Genomic DNA, 22230 nt, shown 5'->3' on the forward strand with positions numbered 1-22230 from the left:
GGCTACTGTTGTTAAGCATGCGCGCACTGTGCTGTGTATGTGTGTGAGAGGATGCGGTATGCGGAGATGAATGAATGGAACGATTGTCCGACGGGGGGGGGGGGGGGGGGGGGAGATATCGCTACATTTTTTTTTTTTTGAAGACGTTAGTTTAGGCGGCGGTCCTATGTTGTTCAGGCGGCCGGCCTTAACAGGAAAGCGCTGCGGGAAACCCTGACTAGCCAGGATACCCTGGTAGAAGATGCCAAGCAGCCTTGGGCTGATGTCAAAATATCGAAGTTTCCTCAGAAAGAAAAGCCTAGACTGAGCCTTCCTTATTAAGACCCCAGTGTTTTCCTTCCAGATGATACTAGTGATGCTGGGCCGTCTCCATGGAGACGTCGTGAGACGTGATGTAAAACTGTCATAAAACCTGAGCAGTGTTCACTCTGGTGACAGTGAACGCTGCTCAGGTTCATCATTTATAAACTGATCTATTCAGTTCAACGTTCACTAAAAATATGAACATGTCCAATGAAGCACAGCCTTCCTCTGTGACCAGACATCCTGACAGACTGAACACACACAACAACACACAGGAACCCTCTGTCAGCACCTGCTGCTGTGTTCAAGTGGCATCAGATAAACAGGATGGATCCTCACCTGAGAGTCTCCAGTCTACAGTGTGGACTCTCCAGTCCACCAGACAGCAGCTTCACTCCTGAGTCCTGCAGGTTGTTGCTACTCAGGTCCAGGTGTCTCAGACTAGATGACTGGGAGCTGAGGACTGAGGACAGAGCTTCACAGCTTCCCTCTGAGAGGTTACAGCTGCTCAGTCTGAAGAAATGATCATGAGGAATTAAAGAAGAAAAGAGTTTATTTTCTGTCCTGTTGAAAGACAGAAGGGTTTTTATATAATTATGAATAAATCCAACTATCTCTACACTTACAGAGCTTTGTTGGAGGCTTTGACCACTGGCAGCAGCCTCAGAAGAGCCTCCTCTGAACTTGAAGCAGAGTATTTCTTCGGGTCAAACTCGTCCAGATCTTCTTCTGATGACAGTATGATGAAGACCAGAGCCGACCATTCAGCAGGAGACAGTTTACGTTTGGAGAGACTGTCTAATCTCAGGTATAGTTGGATCAGCTCCACTAGAGAACCATCATTCAGTTCATTCAGACAGTGGAACAGGTTCATGCTTTTCTCTGCAGAGGGAGTCTCTTCAATCGTCTCCTTGATGTACTGGACTGTTTCCTGATTGGTCAGGGAGTCACTTCCTGTCTGTGTCATCAGACCTCGTAGGAGATTCTGATTGGTCTCCAGTGAAAGACCCAGGAGGAAGCGGAGGAACAAGTCCAGCTGTCCATTTGGACTCTGTAAGGCCTCGTCCACAGCACTCTGGTAGAAGATTGTCTCTGCAGATTTGACTCCTGTTGTTTCAGTCTTCTTGGAGGTTGTTTGTTGTTGTGACATCAGGTTGAGTCCAGAGTTGATGAAGGTCAGATGGACATGAAGAGCAGCCAGAAACTCCTGAACACTCAGATGGACGAAGCAGAACACCTTGTCCTGGTACAGGCCGCTCTCCTCTTTAAAGATCTGTGTGAACACTCCTGAGTACACTGAGGCTGCTCTGATATCGATGCCACACTCTGTCAGGTCTGATTCATAGAAGATCAGGTTTCCTTTCTGCAGCTGCTCAAAAGCCAGTTTTCCCAGAGACTCAATCATCTTCCTGCTCTCTGGACTCCAGTGTGGATCTGTCTCAGCTCCTCCATCATACTTGACCTTCTTCAGTTTTAGATGAACCACCAGGAAGTGGATGTACATCTCAGTCAGGGTGGTTGGCAGCTCTCCTCCCTCTCTGGTCTTCAACAGCTCCTCCAGAACTGTAGCAGTGATCCAGCAGAAGACTGGGATGTGGCACATGATGTGGAGGCTTCGTGATGTCTTGATGTGGGAGGTGATCCCTCTGGCCTGCTTCTTATCTCTGAACCTCTTCCTGAAGTACTCCTCCTTCTGTGGGTCAGTGAACCCTCTGACCTCTGTCACCACGTCAACACACTGAGGAGGGATCTGATTGGCTGCTGCAGGTCGTGTGGTTATCCAGAGACGAGCAGAGGGAAGCAGGTTCCCCCTGATGAGGTTGATGAGCAGCACATTGACTGAGGTGGACTCTGTCACATCAGTCAGGATCTCAGTGTTGTGGAAGTCCAGAGGAAGTCGACACTCGTCCAGACCGTCAAAGATGAAGACGACCTGGAACTCATCAAACCTGCAGATTCCTGCTTCTTTGGTTTCAGAGAAGAAGTGATGAACAAGTCCCACCAAGCTGAACTTTTCCTCTTTCAGCACATTCAGCTCTCTGAAGGTGAAGGGAAATGTGAAGTGTATGTCTTGGTTGGTTTTGTCTTCAGCCCAGTCCAGAGTGAACTTCTGTGTTAAGACTGTTTTCCCAATGCCAGCCACTCCCTTTGTCATCACTCTTCTGATTGGTCGGTCTCTTCCAGGTGGGGCCTTAAAGATGTCTTCTTGTCTGATGGTTGTTTCTGGTCTGACTGGTTTCCTGGACGCTGTTTCAATCTGTCTGACCTCATGTTCCTCATTGACCCCTCCAACCCCTCCCTCTGTGATGTAGAGCTCTGTGTAGATCTGGTTCAGAAGGGTTGGGTTTCCTGCTTTAGAGATCCCCTCAAACACACACTGGAACTTCTCCTTCAGGGCATATTTGAGTTTACGTCCACAAACTTGAGCAAAATATTCTGAATGAAAACACAAGATATAAGATCAGTAAGAAAATATAACATTTTAATTCCTCTAAATAACGACATATGAACATGTTTCCCTCCAAGTGTTGATGTCAGTGAACGTCTCATTTGTCCATCATGTTGAATCTTTAGAGAAATTCTCTTACTGCTCTGCAGATGCTCAGCCAGCTTCTCCTGCTTCATCCTCCTCAGGAAGTTCACTGTGATCTTCACTAATGCCTCTCTGCTGCTCCTCTGCTCTTCATCCTCATCCTCCCTCTGACTCCCTGAGCATTCTGGGTAATCTGGACTCAGAGCCTTGTGGATCTTCTTCAGCTCGTTCTTGACAAAAGTGACCATGTTCTCCTCCAGCAGCTGGAACAGAAACTCTATGAGTGACAGCATCAAACTAAAACCATGGAGCCAAACATCAGATCCATGTTGGACAGACTGACAATCCACTGGTGTCAAAGTGCAGCATGGAGATGATGGTGAACACAACAGATGTAACAGCAGCTGTTGGACATGTCCTCACCTTAAATATGGACTCCAGGTGTGTTTGATGCTGCTGGGCAGACTGACCACTGGGAACCTCTGAGCTCTCCTGGTCCACTCTGTGGAGGAATCAGTGTCAAGTCAACATCAGGACAGAGAGATAACACAAGATGGACTTTATATGTCCCCTGAGGACGTTCACAACAGACAGAGACACTTTGGTTTCAGACCTGGTCCTACAAAACATCGTACAAACTGGTTCTTTTCTACAATAACCTGAGTCTGACTGTCAGTTACAGCTTACATCTGATCAGCTGATCCACGTCCTCCTTTAAAGTTAATGAGCCGTCCATTTGACCAGTCGCTCTTTAAAGACAGACAGCTGGGTTCAGGAGAGTCTGGTCTCTGCTGCTGGATCCTGAAACAACAACACAACAGATTTTTAACAGTTTTAGGTTTTCAAAAGAATTCTCTGCAAAGTTATTTTAAGGGTTACAAATGTGAATGACTTCCTTTTCCTACATTTTGTAACAATGGGCCTCATTCACCAATATCTCTTTAAGTTGATTCATCCTCTATACAGCTCATCCTCACTAGGGTGGAGGGTGAGCTGGAGCCTTTCTCAGCTGACTTTGGGCAGGAGGCGGGGTTCACCCTGGACAGGTCACCAGTCTATCACAGGGCCAACATATACACACACACATTCACACCTATGGGTGATTTAGAGTCACCAGTTCACCTGCATGTCTTTGGTCTGTGGGAGGAAGCTGGAGAGAACCCACACATGCATGGGGAGAACATGCAAACTCTACGTCAGATTCATGAACGTGTTCTTAAATCAAGAATGTCAGAGAAGGTGAGTTGAGAAGGAAAGTTAAAATGTCCAAACAAAAATCTAAAGGGAGCGTCGGACTTCAAACATAAAAAGAACTTCAGTGTTGAAGTGGAGCGACTGCTGCAGGAAGTGAACAAAAAGCTGCTGTTATATTTAGTAGCTTCAGCAGTGGATGCAATAACAGAAAGAAAGATGCATGGGATGCTGTCAGTCATTCACTGTGTGTCTGAGTTATAACTCAGCTTTTAATGAGAATCATTGAAATGTGACTCCACAGGAAGAACGTTCAACAGAAACTCAAAACCTTTGAAATGTAGTTTTGTCTCTTACATCTGATCAGCTGATCCACGTCCTCCTTTAAAGTCAATGATGAAGTCCTTTGAGTCGTTGCTCTTTAAAGACAGACAGCTGGGTTCAGGAGAGTCTGGTCTCTGCTGCTGGATCCTGAAACAACAACACAACTGATAAATGTGCATTTTGGAGAAAAAATGATGAAAAATATCTTCAATCTTTTAATAAACACAACAACTGACTTTTAGAGATAAAAGTCTTTCTGACTGTTTTAAACTCTGACCTTTGACCTGTGGTCTGGCTTTTGGTTTTAGAGGGAGGGGCTCCCTCCTCTCTGTCCTCACACTGATCCATGCTGCTTTGTAGCTTCACCTGCAGAGGAAACACACATCATTCATCTGCACAGCAGCTCACATGTCCATCATGTCTCCAGCTGCTCCTCCACTGATTGGCTCTTCTTCTCTGCTTCATATCAGTGTCAGCTGAATGCAGTCACACAGCAGTGAGGAAGAGGAAGCTGCCATCAGCTGCTCTACTTCTACTATCAGTCCACTAGATGGCGTCATGAAGCTGCAGCCCAGCAACATGATCCATGGACCACTGTTTCCATCCACTGACACACACAAGGACTGAGATCCACTGAGTTGATGTGACAGTCTCTGTGTGGACAGCGTCCCTGTAGAAAACCACTGGATCAAACAAGCTACACACACAACAACTGGGCCAAGACTTATTTCACCTCACAGCTCCACTATCACAACATTCACTCATTTCACTCACACTAATTCAAAGAGAGAAAAACACTCTCCAGCTGCCACTGACACTTATTGTCTCTGTCCATCCATTCATCGTCTGCTCCATCAAATGTCACAAAATACAGACAAATGATGCGTTCAAGTTCCTCTCAGTCTGAGGCCACATTTTCAAATGTCTCATTTTGTCACAGCAACCATCAAAGAGACAAAAATATTCAGTTTACAGTCAAATCAAACAGAGAAAACAAGGAAATCTTCAGTTTTTGAGGCTGAAAATGGAAAGTTTCTGCTTGAAAAATGTTGATTGAACAACTGTTGCAGCTCTAAAACATTCTCCACAACAATATTAATGGTTTGTGTCCAATAATCCATAACCCAGAGTGTTTGCTGTGTGTAACCACAGACATGAATGGTGAGGACACAGAGACAGTGTCCAGCTGCTCCTCTTCTAATAGATTTAAATGAGTCAGTGAGCTGATGTAACCTACAGAGTCACAGGACAAACATGCTGTGGTTTCATCTTTAATCCTGTGTTTCTGAGCTCATCAGGTGTTTTTAATCTACAACCTGCAGCTGCAAAGTGACCAGTAGCTTCACCTGTCAGGTACATGAGCTGCAGTACAAGCAGGAAGTAGCACAACAAGGAAATACTCAAGGAGAGTACAAGTACCTCACAAACTGTACTGCACTAAATGTACTCAGTTACTGTGAAGAACCTGATGCTGAACATTGATCAACTCTGGAAAACCAATCATCAATAAAGAAAACTGTCAGTATTGATCAGTGATAGGCAGTAACAGCTTCTGCTCTTATTCCAGCGCTTCTACCCACAACATCCACACAACATGGAGGACACGGTTCTGTCGGTCCAGACTTTACAGTTACAGCTCTGACTCAGCTACAGTCACATTATAACAACACAACAACAACACAACGACAAGTTGAAGGGCAGAGAACTCAGGTAACGACAGGTGTTAACGAGGAAAACATTCAGACTGTTCACCTTACCTTCACACGACGAAATAAACTGCGACACAACCGCTGGGTCAAAGGTCAACTTTAACACTTTGAACTGTGACTCACCTGTTGGACGTGACGCTGTTATCTTTCCTGGAATAATTAACCTGCTTCGCTGGACTTTGCTCCAAGAAATGAAATCCAAAGTGAACAAAGAACATTTATCACACACACAACATTAACATAAAGGTGAACTGAACCAGATACTATGACAATTATCTGTCACTGACATGAAACACTCAGTGGAGAACTTTGAATGTATCAGGTGATAATTATTATTATAAACAGTTATTGGTAGTCTAACAGCTAGAATAGTGCTGTGATGTCACTTATTGTCCAGCAGGGGGTTTAATACAAGTAGATCCATCAGGAGGAAACCACTGGAGTGAAATAGAGAGCCTCAGCGGAAGCAGGAAGCAACGTTGCCAAGGGAACTCAATTCGGAAAAAACCTCCATGTAAGTGAACGGGAGTCAAAATGTTATTACTAATCTGATTGAATTGTGCCATGAGAAAAAAATACGACCTCAACCTGTTTAAAACATCATTGTTTCATGCAGAGAAATCAGCAGTTTGTTGTAAAACTATTGTAAAATAAAATGGTCATAAAAAGGTCATATATTTTTTTTCATGACACAATCATGAAATAAAATTTTGACTCCCGTTCGCCTACATGGAGATTTTTTCCGAATTGAGGTCCCATGTCCGGTAAGCTAGCTGGTTGTCAGCTGTCAGGGATTTTCCCACGCTGTCAGACGCAGTTGGATCAATGTGTGGGACAAAGTGCAGCTTAAAAACAGGATTCAGTGACTAGAAATCCTATGAGCGGTTAAAAACAACTAGAGGAGGTAAGCAACTATAAAACAGAGTAAAAAAGCGTTTGTATTTTGTTTGTTTTTCAAGTTGCAGGGGGAGAGCTCAGTTGTCAGTGCAAAAACTCAAAATCTTTCCAAGAATATTTGTCTTATTTCTTGTCAAAATGTCTCATTTCTAGTCAAAACTAATCTCTTTCCACTTTAAATAAGACTCATCATCTAAAAAATTAACTTGTTTTTAGATCATTTTCATTTGTTTCAAACAATTTGTCACTTGAAATAAGTAGAAAAATCTGCCAGTGAAAGCAAGTTTTTTGTGCCACTTTCAGATTGTTCTACTTATTTCAAGTGAAAATCTGCTTGAAAGATGTAAACAGTGTTTAAAAACAAGCTACTTTTTAATATGATGAGTCTTATTTTAAGTATGATGAGATTAGTTTTGACTAGAAACAAGATACATCTTCTTGCTGAGATGTTGAGTTTTTGCAGTGAGTCACTGACGCCATCTTGCTACCTGTCTGTCATACTTCCATCACTATTTTCTCGTTTTCCACCGTTTGAGGTTTGACTGCTCATGAATGACATGTTAGTAGAGTATAAACCCAGTAGAGCTCTGAGATCTACTGACTCAGGTCAGATAGTGGAGCTCAGAGTTCAGACCAGACATGGTGAAGCAGCATTTAGCTGTTATGCTGCTCACAACTGGAACAAACTACCAGCAGAAGCAGGTTAAAAACATTCCTCTTTTCACATGCTTATAGCTGAGAACTTAAAACTTTATCTATTTTCTTTTCTTTTACAGTTTTACTGTTGCTTTTAACTCTGTTTTTAGTGTTTGTTTGTTTTTATTCTGTGTTCATGCTTCTCTTTTTTTTCTAAATGTTTTGTCTTTATGTAAAGCACATTGAGTTGCCTTGGTATGAAATGCGCTATATAAATAAAGATGCCTTGCCTTGCCTTGCTCCTATTTTAATGACGCTAACACTCACTATGAATGACCAGGTGAGGTCACAGGTGAGTGAGAAGGTGTTGCTGACCTCACCTGAAGTATCTGACAAACACACACACAGTGGTTTAATATAATCTTAATGTGACACTCATGTGTTTGTTGTGTAACTGTGATAATCAACAGTTCACAGTGACAAACAGCTGGCGGCCATTTTGACCGTTTCTGAGCTGCTGCAGAGCGACAACGTCCTGACGTCAGAGCTTTGTGTCGTGTAGTTCAACAGGTTCAGGTGAGATTCTGCCTCATGTGACGTCAGCGCCCCCTACTGTCATAAACCTGCACCTGCATCACAGAGCAAAGGAGGAAAGGCACAGGATTCTGGGTAATGGTCACATCATTGCAGTCCTCACATGGAAATGGATCAGGGAGTTTTTCTGCCACGTTTTCTTACAAAACATTGATTAAAGCTGTGAACCACATCATCCATGTTGTCCTTTTTAATGTTACTGTAACCCAGTAGATGATTGGCTCTAATTATATGAATATATGATATAATAATATTGTTTGTTTACCTCAACATTCATTTATTTTAGGCAGTAGAAAGCTCTTATCGTCCCCACAGAAACATGAACATGACCTACAGTTACTATTGTTTGTGCATTAAAGGAAGATTTAAGGCATTGATAACCTGTTATGAGCTATGATATATTGTGTGGATGCTGAACTGTATTTTGTTGGTGTGTGTGTATTGCTTGCACTGATAATGTGCATTATAGACGCAGAACCTGCTAAATATGTTCATTACGAGCAAAAGCAAAGTGTTTGATTTGTGTTTTTACTGTTTCACAGTTGATAACTTAAAGGATTTGTTTAATGGTTGAAAAGAGATTAAACAAAATGAATCATATTTCATGGTTAAAAGTCAAACAAAAAGTATTGTAATTTATGCACAACAGCTAAAATCCTCACATTTCATGGCAAAAAAGAAGCTAAAATAATTTATGGTTGTTTTAAGATGTGTAAAAATAAATATTCCATTTGATAGGCTATAGAACTAAAACCTGTACAGTTAATAAAATGTTTTCCTTTAGTCACTATTGTATTACAGCACTAGTGTGTTTAATTGTGTGATTATGTGATGTGAGTATGGCCATAAAGAGAATAGTGTTATGACTATGTAGTAACAGTCCTGTTTCTGTTCCACAAAGACTTTAAAACAACATTAATTAAAACTCATTCTTGTTATTATTATTTTTCTCATGTGGACATTTCCCATATGTGATAGAGAACAATTTGATTTGTCATTTGTGAAGAACAAAAAGAAAGAAACTGTGGAACATGAAGTCAGTTATTGTGCTGAATTTTCATTTTATCTTTATTTTTCATAAAGCATAATTATGTTAACTCCATAGTAGCTTGTGGCTTCATTTCCTCATTGTGTTTATCACTCACCTAACCCTCCTATTACGAGCCCAGTCTTTCCTGGTCCATATAGCTTCATATCCTGTGACACTCTGAATGAAATACTGAGGGGAACTTCATTGTGTTGAGACATTTTTGATAATAACATTTTAAATATCCCACATTCCTTTAGTGTTGTTTTGGGGGTTATTCAATATTGTTCTATAGTTTTCTTTTCTACAGAGCTTTATAGTATTGGTTCACTTATTCTGATACTTACATTTATTTTCTGCCTCTTTAGTTCTTTGTTTAATAAATTCTCTGTAGAGTGTATTTGTCTTTTGACAGGCGTTTCCTAATCCCTTCATGATCCATGGTCCATCTATAGAGGCTACTTTAGTTTGCTGCTTTGTTGGTTCACTGGACACTTTTTGTTTAATAATGATGTGAATATTCTTAAAATGTTCCATTTACATTGTCAATATCGTTTTCATTATAAACTGTTTACAAGTCATTCCTAAACACATTGATGCTTTCCTCTGTCCTCACTCTGCTGTAATGTGTTTTATTTATTTATCTGGCTGCTTTGTCTTGTACTTGCTGCTGTAACAGAGTTAAGGAGTTAGTAATTCCACTAACTGTAATTCTGTTATTATGGAAGCTGCACTACACTTAGTTTATTATTATTATTTATCTGCCTGTTACAATATGAAGTCGTTCACTCCTTTATTTATTTATTATTTATTTATGTATTGTGATCTATGAGTTAGAAGCTCTTATTTTGAAACACCACACTAACTAACGAGCCCCTGCAGACTTGGCGGGTTGACCCGTTTCTAGGCAACAGTCTGCTGTCGGAGTGTCGTGGTAGGTTGACTTGTACTGAGCTCCGTTAATATAACTTTCTATTTGAGGGTTAAAGGTGACTTTATTGATCATACATGTGAAGATCTGCTCCAGACAACAACTGCTGATGTTCTGTGATGATGCTGAGTGAGAGACATGACAAGTTCATTGATACGGAAAAGCTTTTCACTAACTTTGATAGCTTCGTGTTAGCTTGTGGCTAATCCTAGCAGCGTGACTGTTGAACAGGCAGAGTGTGTTGTGAAGTTTATTTTGTTCCAGTGTGTGTGTGTGTGTGTGTGTGTGTGTGTTATCCTGAGCTGTGACTGTGAAGCCTGATGCAGAGATTATTTCTCCTCTTTTCATTAGCAGATGTAAATAAAGTCTGATGGGAGTCTGACAGTGACGGTCCTTGTCCTCTGTGAAACTACACGACGACGCATGAGAAAGCACTGAACCGCTACGCTGCCATCAACTGTAACAACTGGTAGGTGCTCACTGAGCTCAGAGATTCATAGTCCACTCACTGGCTTGTTTTCTGTGTCATTGGTCAATATGTGGTCCGTTAAAGGGATAGGTCACCCAAAATTCAAATTTCACTCATTATCTACTCACCCTCATGTGGACTAAGGGCTGGGAGAATTGTCAGAGTCCTCCGTGGCTTCTCTGAGTTACATCGGGGCTCCATGCAGCAGTATTTGTCCATATAATGGTTATGAATGGACACCACTTTTCTTCGTCCAAAAAGACACCAAAAAACATCCAAATACCTCCACACTGCTCGTCTGTAATGTCCCTCTTGTATTGAAGCCCCGACATGAGAAATTGTTCCGAAAAAAAAAAAAAAAAAGTCTATGTTTTAAGCTTATTTCTAGTGGAAGTTCCCAGCACTGCTCTTCCTGGTCCATCCAAATCTCGCGTGATTTGCATTGACACCCAGTTCACAGTTCACGGGGGGGGGTGCAATTACGTCAGCTTTAAAAAAAAAAAAAAAAAAAAAAAAACTTGCTATATAGTTCCGTTCATTCATCTCCGCATAGCCCTCACTCTCCGTTATTGTCGTCCACACACACAGACAAGCCGCATGCATGACGCGTGGGTCCGTTTTTTTTTCCAACCCGCCGGTCCCGCATCTATGAAGTATTTTGACCCGCCCCACCGCATCTACTCTCACAACCCATCCCGCCGCAATTAAACGTCAGACAGCGGGCTTTTTTACTTTGAAAGGGCAGACAGAGGCGCTGTGTTGCCGGTAGCTTGTCAGTGTGGAGCTCGTGAGGAGGAGAGTCACAGTGCAGCGCGTGCAGCAGCCGCCGCCGCCTTCACTCTCCCCGCTCTGCTCTCTGCTTCAACCCCGCTCTGCTGATGCGCCCAGCCGCCGTCTCACCCGGTTCCATCACACCTCCGCCGGCTTTCCCGTCAACATCAGCGCACCCTTGATAACACACTCTGGACTTCATCAGTGTTTTTAATGACCCGCCCCCCGCACAGCCTGTGTCCGCGGCATGCACCTCCGAAAAAAAGTGAGAAGAAAAAAAAAAGATGCAACAGTGTGTGTGTGTTTAATATTCACTCCTCTGTTGCACAGATCCAAAGGCTCTGTATGCAGACATGTTGCTCCACGAAACATTTTTCAAATACACAGTAGAGCGCAGGTTCTAGAGATTATTTCTTTAACATCTTATGGCAGTAAATTAATTAAAGATCACCTTAAAGATCGCCATTTGAAAAAAAAATCACGATCGTCCCCTTCGATCGCTGATAGACGATCCGATCGAAAATCACTCCATCCCTAGTTCACGGCTCCACAAATCGCGCGAGATTCCAGCAGAGCAACACTGGGAGCTTCCGCTACAAACAAGCTTAAAATATAGACTTATTTAATTTTTTTCAGAACAATTTCTCAATGGAGGACTCTGAAACTTCTCCCAGCCCTTAGTCGACATGAGGGTGAGTAGATAATGAATGAAATTTGAATTTTGGGTGAACTATCCCATTAAGGCGGCACAATGGGCTGTGATTCTGCTGGGTCCTGTGGTTTTTGGATATAGGCTCATTGTATTGATAAACTCATCAGTCATTCTGTGCTTATTCGGATTTAGCAGATCAGTGTTTAATAGATAACGTTTTGCTTCATTGTTGAAAACCACTTTGCTGTGGAGCCGCGGTTCTGCTGGAGTTCTTCCTGTCTCTGCCAAATCAAAAACGAGAGGTTTAATCAGCAAAACTTCAAACTCTTTTAGAACAAAAAACACATTGATCACATAATTTTGTCTCTAGTCTTTGGTTTAGAATTAAAAACCAGATACATCTACATGAATTTGGTTTCTGATTTCAAAATAAAATAACAATAACAGGAATTTCCAAAAACCAAAAAGGCACCATTTTTAATTGTTTATTAATTTCTTGATTGTGACATCAATGGTGTCATATTTTCTTCTAGTTTTGAAATAAATCACACACTTGTGTTTTTAAATTATAATAAATGATGGATTATCTGATGAGACCTGAAACAGTGAACATTTAACACTCACCTGTTCATATTATCATCAGTGTAACGCAGTGCCACCTAACAACCACAAGGGGTCAGGGCATGAACTTATCTGTCCTGTAGCTTTTACAGTGTTTAAAGAAAAGTCCATTAAATTGCTGTTAAAAGCAGGAGGTCAGCTTGTGGAAACATCAGTGTGCTTCACCATGGTCTGACTGGAGTTTTCTTCACTAACAGCTTCTCCTTCATCGATGCTGACGACCTGTGAGCTCCATGAAGGCTCATGACAGAGGCTCATCACAGCTGCTGCTACATCACATGCTGTCCACCTGGATTCATCAGCCAGCACATCTTCCCATGTGTCACAGCTGATCTACAGGGATTCAGGCAGCGTTCACACAGACTCTACACAAAGGTCAGAGATGTAGCGTGGTGCAGAGTGAAGCTGCCCTCCACTACACATTTAATTTGAATGTCTTTTATTTTGTTCTGCAAAGAGCAAAAATATGTATTTTATCATCACAGTTCGCCACACACACATACGGAAACTTTAGACTCAAGTGTGTGTTCTCATTCACTGAACATATTCGATATTCTAACAGAAAAATCATGAACATCTGTAGCAACATCAAAACAACAGATCATGTGACTGTTGTATCACTATTCCAGACCAGTTTCATCATGTACATTCAATATATCAACTTATTTAGCAAACACACCGTATCAATCATGTCTAAACATTGTCAAATTAATCAACTTATGTATCATGTATATCTATTTTAACCTATTTATTTATTTATCTATGAACTCCGCGAGCAGTCCGGGCTCTTTAGACCGGCTCATAGTTTTCCTGTTGCTCGCGGTAACTACTCAACCAGTGCTAACTACAGGCTAGCCGTTTTCCGTACGGTACTTTGGCTGAGTAACGTCCATAAACAATAGCACATAACGTCCGAACGGGATAATAAACCAGCACAAAACACATTCACCCACTCGTTACACAATTCTAACTCTCCATTCTTACCTGCAAAGAGCAAAACTATGTATTTTATCATCACAGTTCGCCACACACACATACGGAAACTTCAGACTCAAGTGTGTGTTCTCAGTCACTGAACGTATTCACGCGCGACTTCCTTGTTCCTGAACACACCGTGTAGCGAACGCGCCCTCTGCTGGTCGGAGTTAGACACTGCATACTGCTAGATAACATTACATTTTTCAAACAATAAACCACTCTTTTCTCACCATAAACACACAGACAATTATAACCACATTATTAGATTAATTATGTTCATTTTGTCTTCTCAAATATATTAGTTATATTTTTCTTGTGTTCAGACAATTGAAATCAAGAGTGATGTTACCTGCTTGACAGTTTCGACTGTGACTCCAGTCTTCCTCAGAAGCGTCATCCGACGTGTTACTGACGTGTCATTTATCAGCTGGTCGGTACACACGGACACAAAAAGAAAAAGCAGAACAGGAAAACCTAAAATCAGCAATCACAGACCACTGCAGAAGAAATAATCACATCATGGAATGGGACAAAGGCAAAATCATCACATCAGAAACAAACAAATTCAAACGCTGTAAAAAAGAGGCCATAGAGATCAGGAAGCGGGCGAGGGACACCATCAACCGGGACGAGGGGGCGTACACTCTCTCGCACACCTGGGATTCCGTGCTCCAGAGACCACCCAGGGCGGAGGGGGCGCGGTCGGTACGGCGGACTCTGACAGGTCCGCCGTACCGACCAGCTGATAAATGACACGTCAGTAACACGTCGGATGACGCTTCTGAGGAAGACTGGAGTCACAGTCGAAACTGTCAAGCAGGTAACATCACTCTTGATTTCAATTGTCTGAACACAAGAAAAATATAACTAAATTATAACCACACTCTAAACATGAGATGTACTGAATGTAAATCATATTAAACATGTAAATAATACTAATAATGTAGGTATATTAACCCACTGATGGCTCTGTATGCCACAGAGACAGTCACATCCACCAACACTGATACAGTATTCATCTATTAGTATTAAGTTTATTAAGTTACCAAGATGGTCGGCTACACAGCTGATGGGTTTCTAAGACTGAAATGGTCTGGGTATCATCAGATAATTCATATTTGTTATTTTTATAAAGGAAAAAACCTGTAAATCTGCTGTTTCAAAATGAAAATGGAAAAAACCTTTTGGCATCAGAATAGAAAAAACTAAAACTTTCAAATGGTCCATCTTTGGTGTTTGACAGTTTCTTTTATTTCGATTTTTTCACTCTTGATGTCCTCTACCTGTGTGTGCACTGAGCTACTGTCTCAGTCAAATGAGAATGCAAATGAGACACCATATCTTAATGAGAGTACCTGAATAAATAAAGGTTCAATAAAAAATGAAATGAAATGAAAGGAATAATTATAAAGATTCTTTTTTTTTTTCTTCTTCTTCTTTTTTTGGATTTTCTTTATTTCTGTTAAGAAACAAAAACCAAATTGACCAAATGATTTTGTTTCTAGTCTTTGGTTTAGAATTAAAAATCAGATACACCCATATGAATATCGTTTCTGGTTTCATAATAAATAATTATAAAAAGATTTTAAAAGAAAAACAAAACAAAGAGGCCGCATTTGCAATTGAATTTCATCGCTTGGTTGTGGCATCAAAAATATCTTATTCTCTTTTGGTTTGAAAGTAAATCACAGACTTATGTTTATTAGAGATACATTTTTCATTTAGTCAAGAAACAAAAAACAAATTGACACATGACTTCATTTCTAGTCTTTGGTTTATAATGATGTTTTTAAATGATAATAAATGATGTATTATGTGATGAGATTCAGACCTGAAACAGTGAACATTTAACACTCACCTGTTCATATTATTATCAATGTAACGTGGTACTAACTAACAACCACAAGGGGTCAGGGCATGAACATGAATGAACACTCATGAAAGTGGTGTGTTCAGGTAGAAGGTCACATGACCAGGCTGGACTGCAGGCTCACTTCACTGTGTTTCAGAGTTCAGTGGTTTCTGGCTCTAGTCTGAGCAACATGACTGGGAACACAGTCAGTCCACTGTTGAATAACCATAATAACTGTAACCTACAGACTACATGAGTATAGTAGTTACAGGAGAAGCTTATGGGTTAAGGTAGGAGCCAGCCAATCATCTTCAATCAAACACTACGACTAGTATCATATATTGCTGTGACGACAGGACGTTTGATCTGCCGAGGAAAGGATGTAAGGAGCCAATAGAGCAGCAGAGAGAGGTGAGTTCACTATTCACTACTATTAATGATGCACAGTAGAGTCTGTTGCAGAGCAGCGTGCATGTCAGAGATTAGAAGAGTTTTTATTACAACTATCAGAGCTGCTCGTCCGTCACATTCACTGAAAAAGCTGCTGACTTTCGGGGTGACCTCCGTGTTATGTGGCCCACTGAATATGGCAGTAGTGGAACTCCCATCATGCCTCTGGGCTGAGCCAACGGCGTTCTGGATTTGATGCTGCGTGTTCATGAATGCTATGATAGTGGATTAAATGGATGAGTAATGAGACTTTTACAGGAACCACATGGGGCTTTGAACCATGAATTTACATCAGTGACAACACTGTCAAACAACAAAGATAATGTTCAGTAAAGTCAGACGTGTTAAACCTACAGTCACTGATGTTGTGCTTCATTTGTTTTAATCATAATCAGGAATCAGTGTTTAGTTGAAACTGTTTCCATTTTTACTAACAGGTGAATATTGTATAACGGACTACAACTCGTCAGATGAAATTAGTACGAGAGCCATGTTCTGACCTCTTTATGTTGACATACATATTCACACAGTTGGTCTGCTAACAGTTCTATCATTGATCATTGTGTAGACTTCAGTCTGTTTTTCACTGTTCTCCACAGTTATATGCTACTGTCTGGATTAGAGGTAAGTATTATAAACGTTTTTATCTTAGTCTTTCCTTTATTGTCCACAGTGTGGAAATGTGTCTTTGGCTTCACCACATAAAACCACATAAAATCACTAAACCTCCAGTTCGTTATCGTAATGAGTGAATACATTGCATAGTTCAGATAAAGATGTAATGTTGAGTTCTGAGAAATATTGTTTTCAACATACAATTAACAAGTTGAATAACTCCCATGTTATTTGAAGTAAAAAAAAAAGTTTCATGATTGTGGAGCTAAGCAAAGAAAAAGAAAAAAGAGCATATCTTATGTTGTGTTAAAGAAAAATATATTTTGTGTTTATTGACAACATATAGTAGTGGGGAGGAAATGTTATCTATGAGACTATGTTTGCGCTATGTGAATAGTCGCCTGTAGGTGGTGCTTGCGCTATGTAACTGGTTGAGTTGTGTGTAAAAAAGAAAGACCAGAAGAAGTGGTTAAAACAGCAATAAGTGTGTCAGTGTTGCTCTGTGTTAGCAGTGTTTGCATAGACAATTAGCAGGGACATAACAAACGTCACAGTCCAAAAACGGTTCTCTTTGACATCTTCTCTAGTGAATTTGATGTTTTTGTCCACTGAGTTGATGTGTTCAGTGAAAGGCTGTACATCTTGGGTTTTGATCTTCACCCATGTGCCATCCACATACCTGAACCAATGGCTTGGAGGCGTTCCTTTGTAAGAGTTTAGGGCCTTGTGTTCTACCATTTCCGTGTATAGAGTGGCCACAATGGGGGATTGGGGGATTCTTATCGATCCAACATGTGATCTGTTTGTTGATGTTTTGATGGAGACACTTCCAACAGAGGTTCTGTCACATGACTGCATTTCAAATGTAGCCACTAGCGACGTTTGACTCCGTTTAAAGGACAGTTCTGAGCAAATTCAACTTGTGGCTGTATTTTCCTAGCATTTTAGGTCTAAAAGAAGGAATGTGAAAATTTTCAGGTTAATTGCTCCTGTTTTGGGGCGGTGCGTGGCGCAGTGGTTAAGGCGGCCGCCCCATGTCGAGGCTACAGTCCTCAACACAGGCGTCCCCGGTTCGAATCCCGCGTCGGGCAGACCTTTCCTGCATGTCATTCCCCCTCTCTCTGCCTCCCCCTTTACTGTCTATCTATACTGTGTGCTATCAAATAAAGGCAAAAACGCCAAAAAATATACTTAAAAAAAAAAATTGCTCCTGTTTTGCGGTAGTTGTGTCTGTCCCCGCATCGCCACGGCAGCGATGAATGGGAGCAGATTGAAATTCTGCTGCTTAGGCTGTTAACATCCCTCAAAGCCACAGACGGCGTCAGATGGCTATAAAACATGCACCCAGAAGTTTATTTACTTCAAGCAAGTCAAGAGGTGATATTCCTGTGTTTATGACACAAATAGGAGCTTCCGACTGCACGTGGTCACATGACCAGTGTAACCATGGTGGGTCGACTCGGCACAAGGAGAAGGACAAGGATTTACAGCTTTATTTTACTCCAACCTGCGGTCGACAGTTCATACACAAAATGTCGTCATCCGTCTTTTTGGCTCTCGCCCTCAGCCATTGTAATCATTTCTGTCTGTTACACATTTTTCTCTAATACTTTCAAAGGAAATTACAAAAACATAAACTGTCTGTAAAACATGGGGTGTGTATTGAATGAATGGGGAGCGCCATCCTGTGGCAAAACAAAGACACACAGCATTTGCTACATTTAAAACTGTAAAAAAATAAAAATAAAACCACAAACCTGCGGGCGACAATTCATACACAAAATGTTGTCATCCTTTTTGGCTCACGCCTAAACATACAGAATGACACTCGTTAGTCTCTGTAACGCCGACATCTGCAACACAAAGTAGCCTGCAGAACTTGCTCCGAACTTAAAAACTAGAGAAAAACAACTGATAAACATTGTAGGGGCTTGTCCTGTAGCCACTACTGGTTGCTGATAGTATTGTTTAGACTGGTACTCGAGCATGAACCAACGGAAACTTCTTTGCGTTTGAAACAATCATGTTCCTTTTATTTCTTGGTGAAGCCACGTATTATATATAACATAAACAGAAAACAATCAAACTTAAATCACCGCTGAGCACCGTCAAAAACTGTTTGCTCCTGCCTCATCAGCAACACCTGGGCTACACAATGAGCAATCTCAAGTAACCTGCCTGACCCCCCACCAACATCCGGTTCAGGTCAGGCACAAAGAAAATACTGCCACCTAGTGGCCTGATGGTGCAAGGTTTGTATAAAACATGGCTCCTACACGCCAGCCCCTAATTGCGCCTGGCAGAACACTAAGCAATTACAAACATAAACATACATGAAAGGAGCCATACACATATGAATAAACTTAAAATTATATGAATATGCATAATATGCATATGATGCATTACCCAAATGCATTACCCAAAGTGGGATTGGTGCTGACAACTGTTGCATTGACCCTGAGGTTCCCTTTTACTTCTGGGTCGTAAGCAGTCATATTGAAGTCCATAAGTGATTTTGACCACTTTTTTCCAGGATCCCATGGAAACTGAGGGCTTTTCATCCATCCTTGTTTCCAAAGGCTCTTTGCCTTTAATCCAGGAGAAGCGTCAGCGGGATTTAAAGCTGTTGGGCTGTATCTCCACAGGGTTTTGGATCTGAGCTCCTCTGGGATGGACTGATGCACTTGTTTAGCGTAACCATTGTTTATTACATCTGTAATAAAGTCGGTATACTCCTCTTGAAAGTCTGCATTTCCTTGAAGTTTCCTCCTTAGACCACGGACAGGCTGCAGAGCAATGGTGAGGTTGTTTGGCATTGAGACGTCTTTCCCTCTGAAAGGTAGTTGTAACCTGTAGTGTCCGTCCTCAAGCCGAGCCGAGTCCTCCATTATTTCTGCAAACTTCTTTTCCTCTCTTGACATTCCCTCTTGTTCTGTAAAGGATTTTTCAATGAAGTCGTAGTTGTATTGGCTAGTCAACAGCTCCTCTATTCTGTCAACCACAGTTCTGTTGGCATGAACTGAAGGGTAACCACTATCACTATACCCGTGTACTGAACCATTTATTACCCACCCCAGTAAGGTTCTAATGGCGTAGGGCCCTTTACCCCGACTATTAACCACCTCCCATGGTTCTATCAGCTTGGATGCGTTAGCACCAATTAACAGATCAACTTCAGAATTTATGTGAGGGATTTAAGCTCTTTAAGATAGGGCCATTTTGTCAGCTCCTCTTCACTGATGATGTTGTCCGTGGTGACAGGCATCTCCCTTTGAGCAAACACACTGGGAAGCTGATAGAAATGTTTGCCAGTTAAGTCTGCAATCTCCAGGCCTTTAACAATGGAACTTGCTACTGTTTTCTCCTGACCCATGGTACGAAGATGAATCCTGGCCTTTCGTCCTCGGGTGTTCAACCTATGAAGGAGATTTTCAGAGCAGAAGGTGCTTGTGCTCCCTGGGTCCAGGAAGGCATATGTTTCAATAACCTCATTCACATGTTTGTCACCCATCAACACAACAATGGTTTGTTTTAGTTTGGACAGTTTATTTATTTTAGCCTTTCTTTCTTTTTCTAAATTACCAATTTTTTCTAATAAGGCTTTGGCTGTTAATTTCACTTCACGCTTTTCCCTTGTTTCAGTTTGGGTTTTCACCTCCCCACCCACATCAAAGTCAATCACACTCCCAGAATGTCTGTCTGGTTTCTCCTCTTCTGCCATGTTGGCCGAAAGTCAATGCTTTATATATTAGCACGCAAAATCAGTAGTTTGTGTCAACACAAAACACACGCCCTGACGCGCAAAGTTTATTCAAGGCAGTTGAGAGTCCGCTACCAATGCATTGGATTTACGCATATTGCCGTTATGTGTGCACACACTATTTACTATGGCCATTACTAAAGATCAGCGCTGAACCACATACCCCAATGGTGCGTTGGCCGGCATTGATGACCTGACGTCCAGATGTCCGACGCGCTGTCGCGGTGGCTCCAGTAGCCCCGCTGCGATGCAGCTCCAAGCCCACTGCGCCTCTCGGCGGCTCCAGTTGCCGCTCCGACACGCGGTGTCCCGGCCGCTCCAGCAGCCCGCTCCGCTCCGATGCCGGTGTTGTGGCCCAACTGGTTTCAATTTAACTGGTTCCCGTACTGAACAGCTGCAGCTGTTTTGCGCTCCCTCAGCAGATTCGTCACAAATTCACAAACATACACAACATATTACCAGCGAGTTTCAAGCCGCAGTTCACATCTAGGCTACTGCAGCGAATATGCTGCTGTATTTGCATTCACAGAAAAAACTGACAAACTAAACAGTTTTGGGTCCATGGCGATCTAAATGGCAAGAAAATTATCAATCTCTATTTGAACATTAGTCCAGAATGCTTTTCTGTCATAGATGTCAGTTTTTTCTGTGAATGTCAAACTAGTTTTAATTAAAATGTATACCTTTACAAAGGGCAATGATAAAATATGTCGGCACACAAAATCTAAAGCATCAGACCATTCTATAAATACATTTCCAACAATCGACTCACGTCCGACGCTGCCCTGTTCCCTTGAACGCATCATACCTACAACGCAGAAACAGGTAGACTCAGAGGTAACATCTCTTCCGCGAACCACGGCGACTTCAAATGAACATTTCTTTTAATGCGCGCCAATAAATACGTTGTGCGTTTTATAAGATCTGTAGAGAAGTGTAAAGAAATGTAAGTACACAAAACATTTGCAATACAGTAATGTGATTAAATGCAAGTAGTACTTTTCAACCATGTAGCCTACACATGCAGTGGCTCAAGTGTTTCGCTTTTGTTTACATATTGTTTTGCGTATTTTGACAGTATTTCCGAGTTATTTAATCACTTTCTCAACACAACAGGCTTTGTCATAGTGTGTAGTGTTGTGCGGAGTGGAGTGGAGCGCTGAATATGTTGATTAGACTGGAGGAAAGAGAACAATAAACACCGAGGCATTGTCTGTGTATTTTCAATGGTAACCAGTTGTTTCAGATCAGCTCGAGTCAAAGCGTTACCTGTGCTGATGTAATTGACTGATATGCAGTGAAACGGCTGTCACCTGTGAGCTTGAGTGGCTCACAGAGCTAGACAGGTGGTTTGTGGTGTAACTGTTTTTGCTGAAGCGAGATCGAGTCCCGACCCACGCAAATATGTGAAGATTATTTTTTCTCCACTTTATTTTTTTTTCATGTGGCTGGTACGTAACTGTTAGTGCTCACTCACAGCAGCATATTCACTGCAGTAGCCTAGATGTGAACTGCGGCTTGAAACTCGCTGGTAATATGTTGTGTATGTTTGTGAATTTGTGACGAATCTGCTGAGGGAGCGCAAAACAGCTGCAGCTGTTCAGTACGGGAACCAGTTAAATTGAAACCAGTTGGGCCACAACACCGGTTCGCCTCCTGGCGGCTCCAACGCCCAAGCGACACACGGTGTCCCGATGGCTCCAGTAGCCGAGGGACAGGTGAGTTTAAATGTCCATCTTAACGCGGCGTTCACTTCACCGGCTCGCTAACTCACAATGCAACGAGTCCGGGTTTGCTTCCTCCAAACGAAGCAGTTTTTGACCTAATGTAGGGGCTTGTCCTGTAGCCACTACTGGTTGCTGATAGTAGTTGTTTAGACTGGTACTCGAGCATGAACCAACGGAAACTTCTTTGCGT

The 22230-nt window shown here is 41.8% G+C and overlaps 2 protein-coding genes across 2 annotated transcripts in view; both read right to left on the reverse strand.

Annotated features, from left to right (window-relative positions):
• The window catches only part of LOC311004122 (protein NLRC3-like), a gene marked incomplete at both ends in the record, with an annotated part of 177378 nt that overhangs the window by 95756 nt on the left and 59392 nt on the right, over positions 1–22230 (reverse strand). The gene's annotated exons all lie outside the window — the stretch shown is intronic.
• LOC311004715 (protein NLRC3-like) lies at positions 458–7437 on the reverse strand (the record flags this gene model as incomplete). Its single annotated transcript, XM_083996887.1, has 6 exons — positions 458–554; positions 643–816; positions 930–2739; positions 2892–3099; positions 3260–3338; positions 7433–7437. 6 exons carry the CDS (start codon positions 7435–7437, stop codon positions 458–460), a joined length of 2373 nt encoding a protein of 790 aa, XP_083853013.1.

The sequence above is a fragment of the Trachurus trachurus genome (assembly GCF_905171665.1).
Source record: "Trachurus trachurus genome assembly, chromosome: 21".
Lineage (NCBI taxonomy): Eukaryota > Metazoa > Chordata > Actinopteri > Carangiformes > Carangidae > Trachurus > Trachurus trachurus.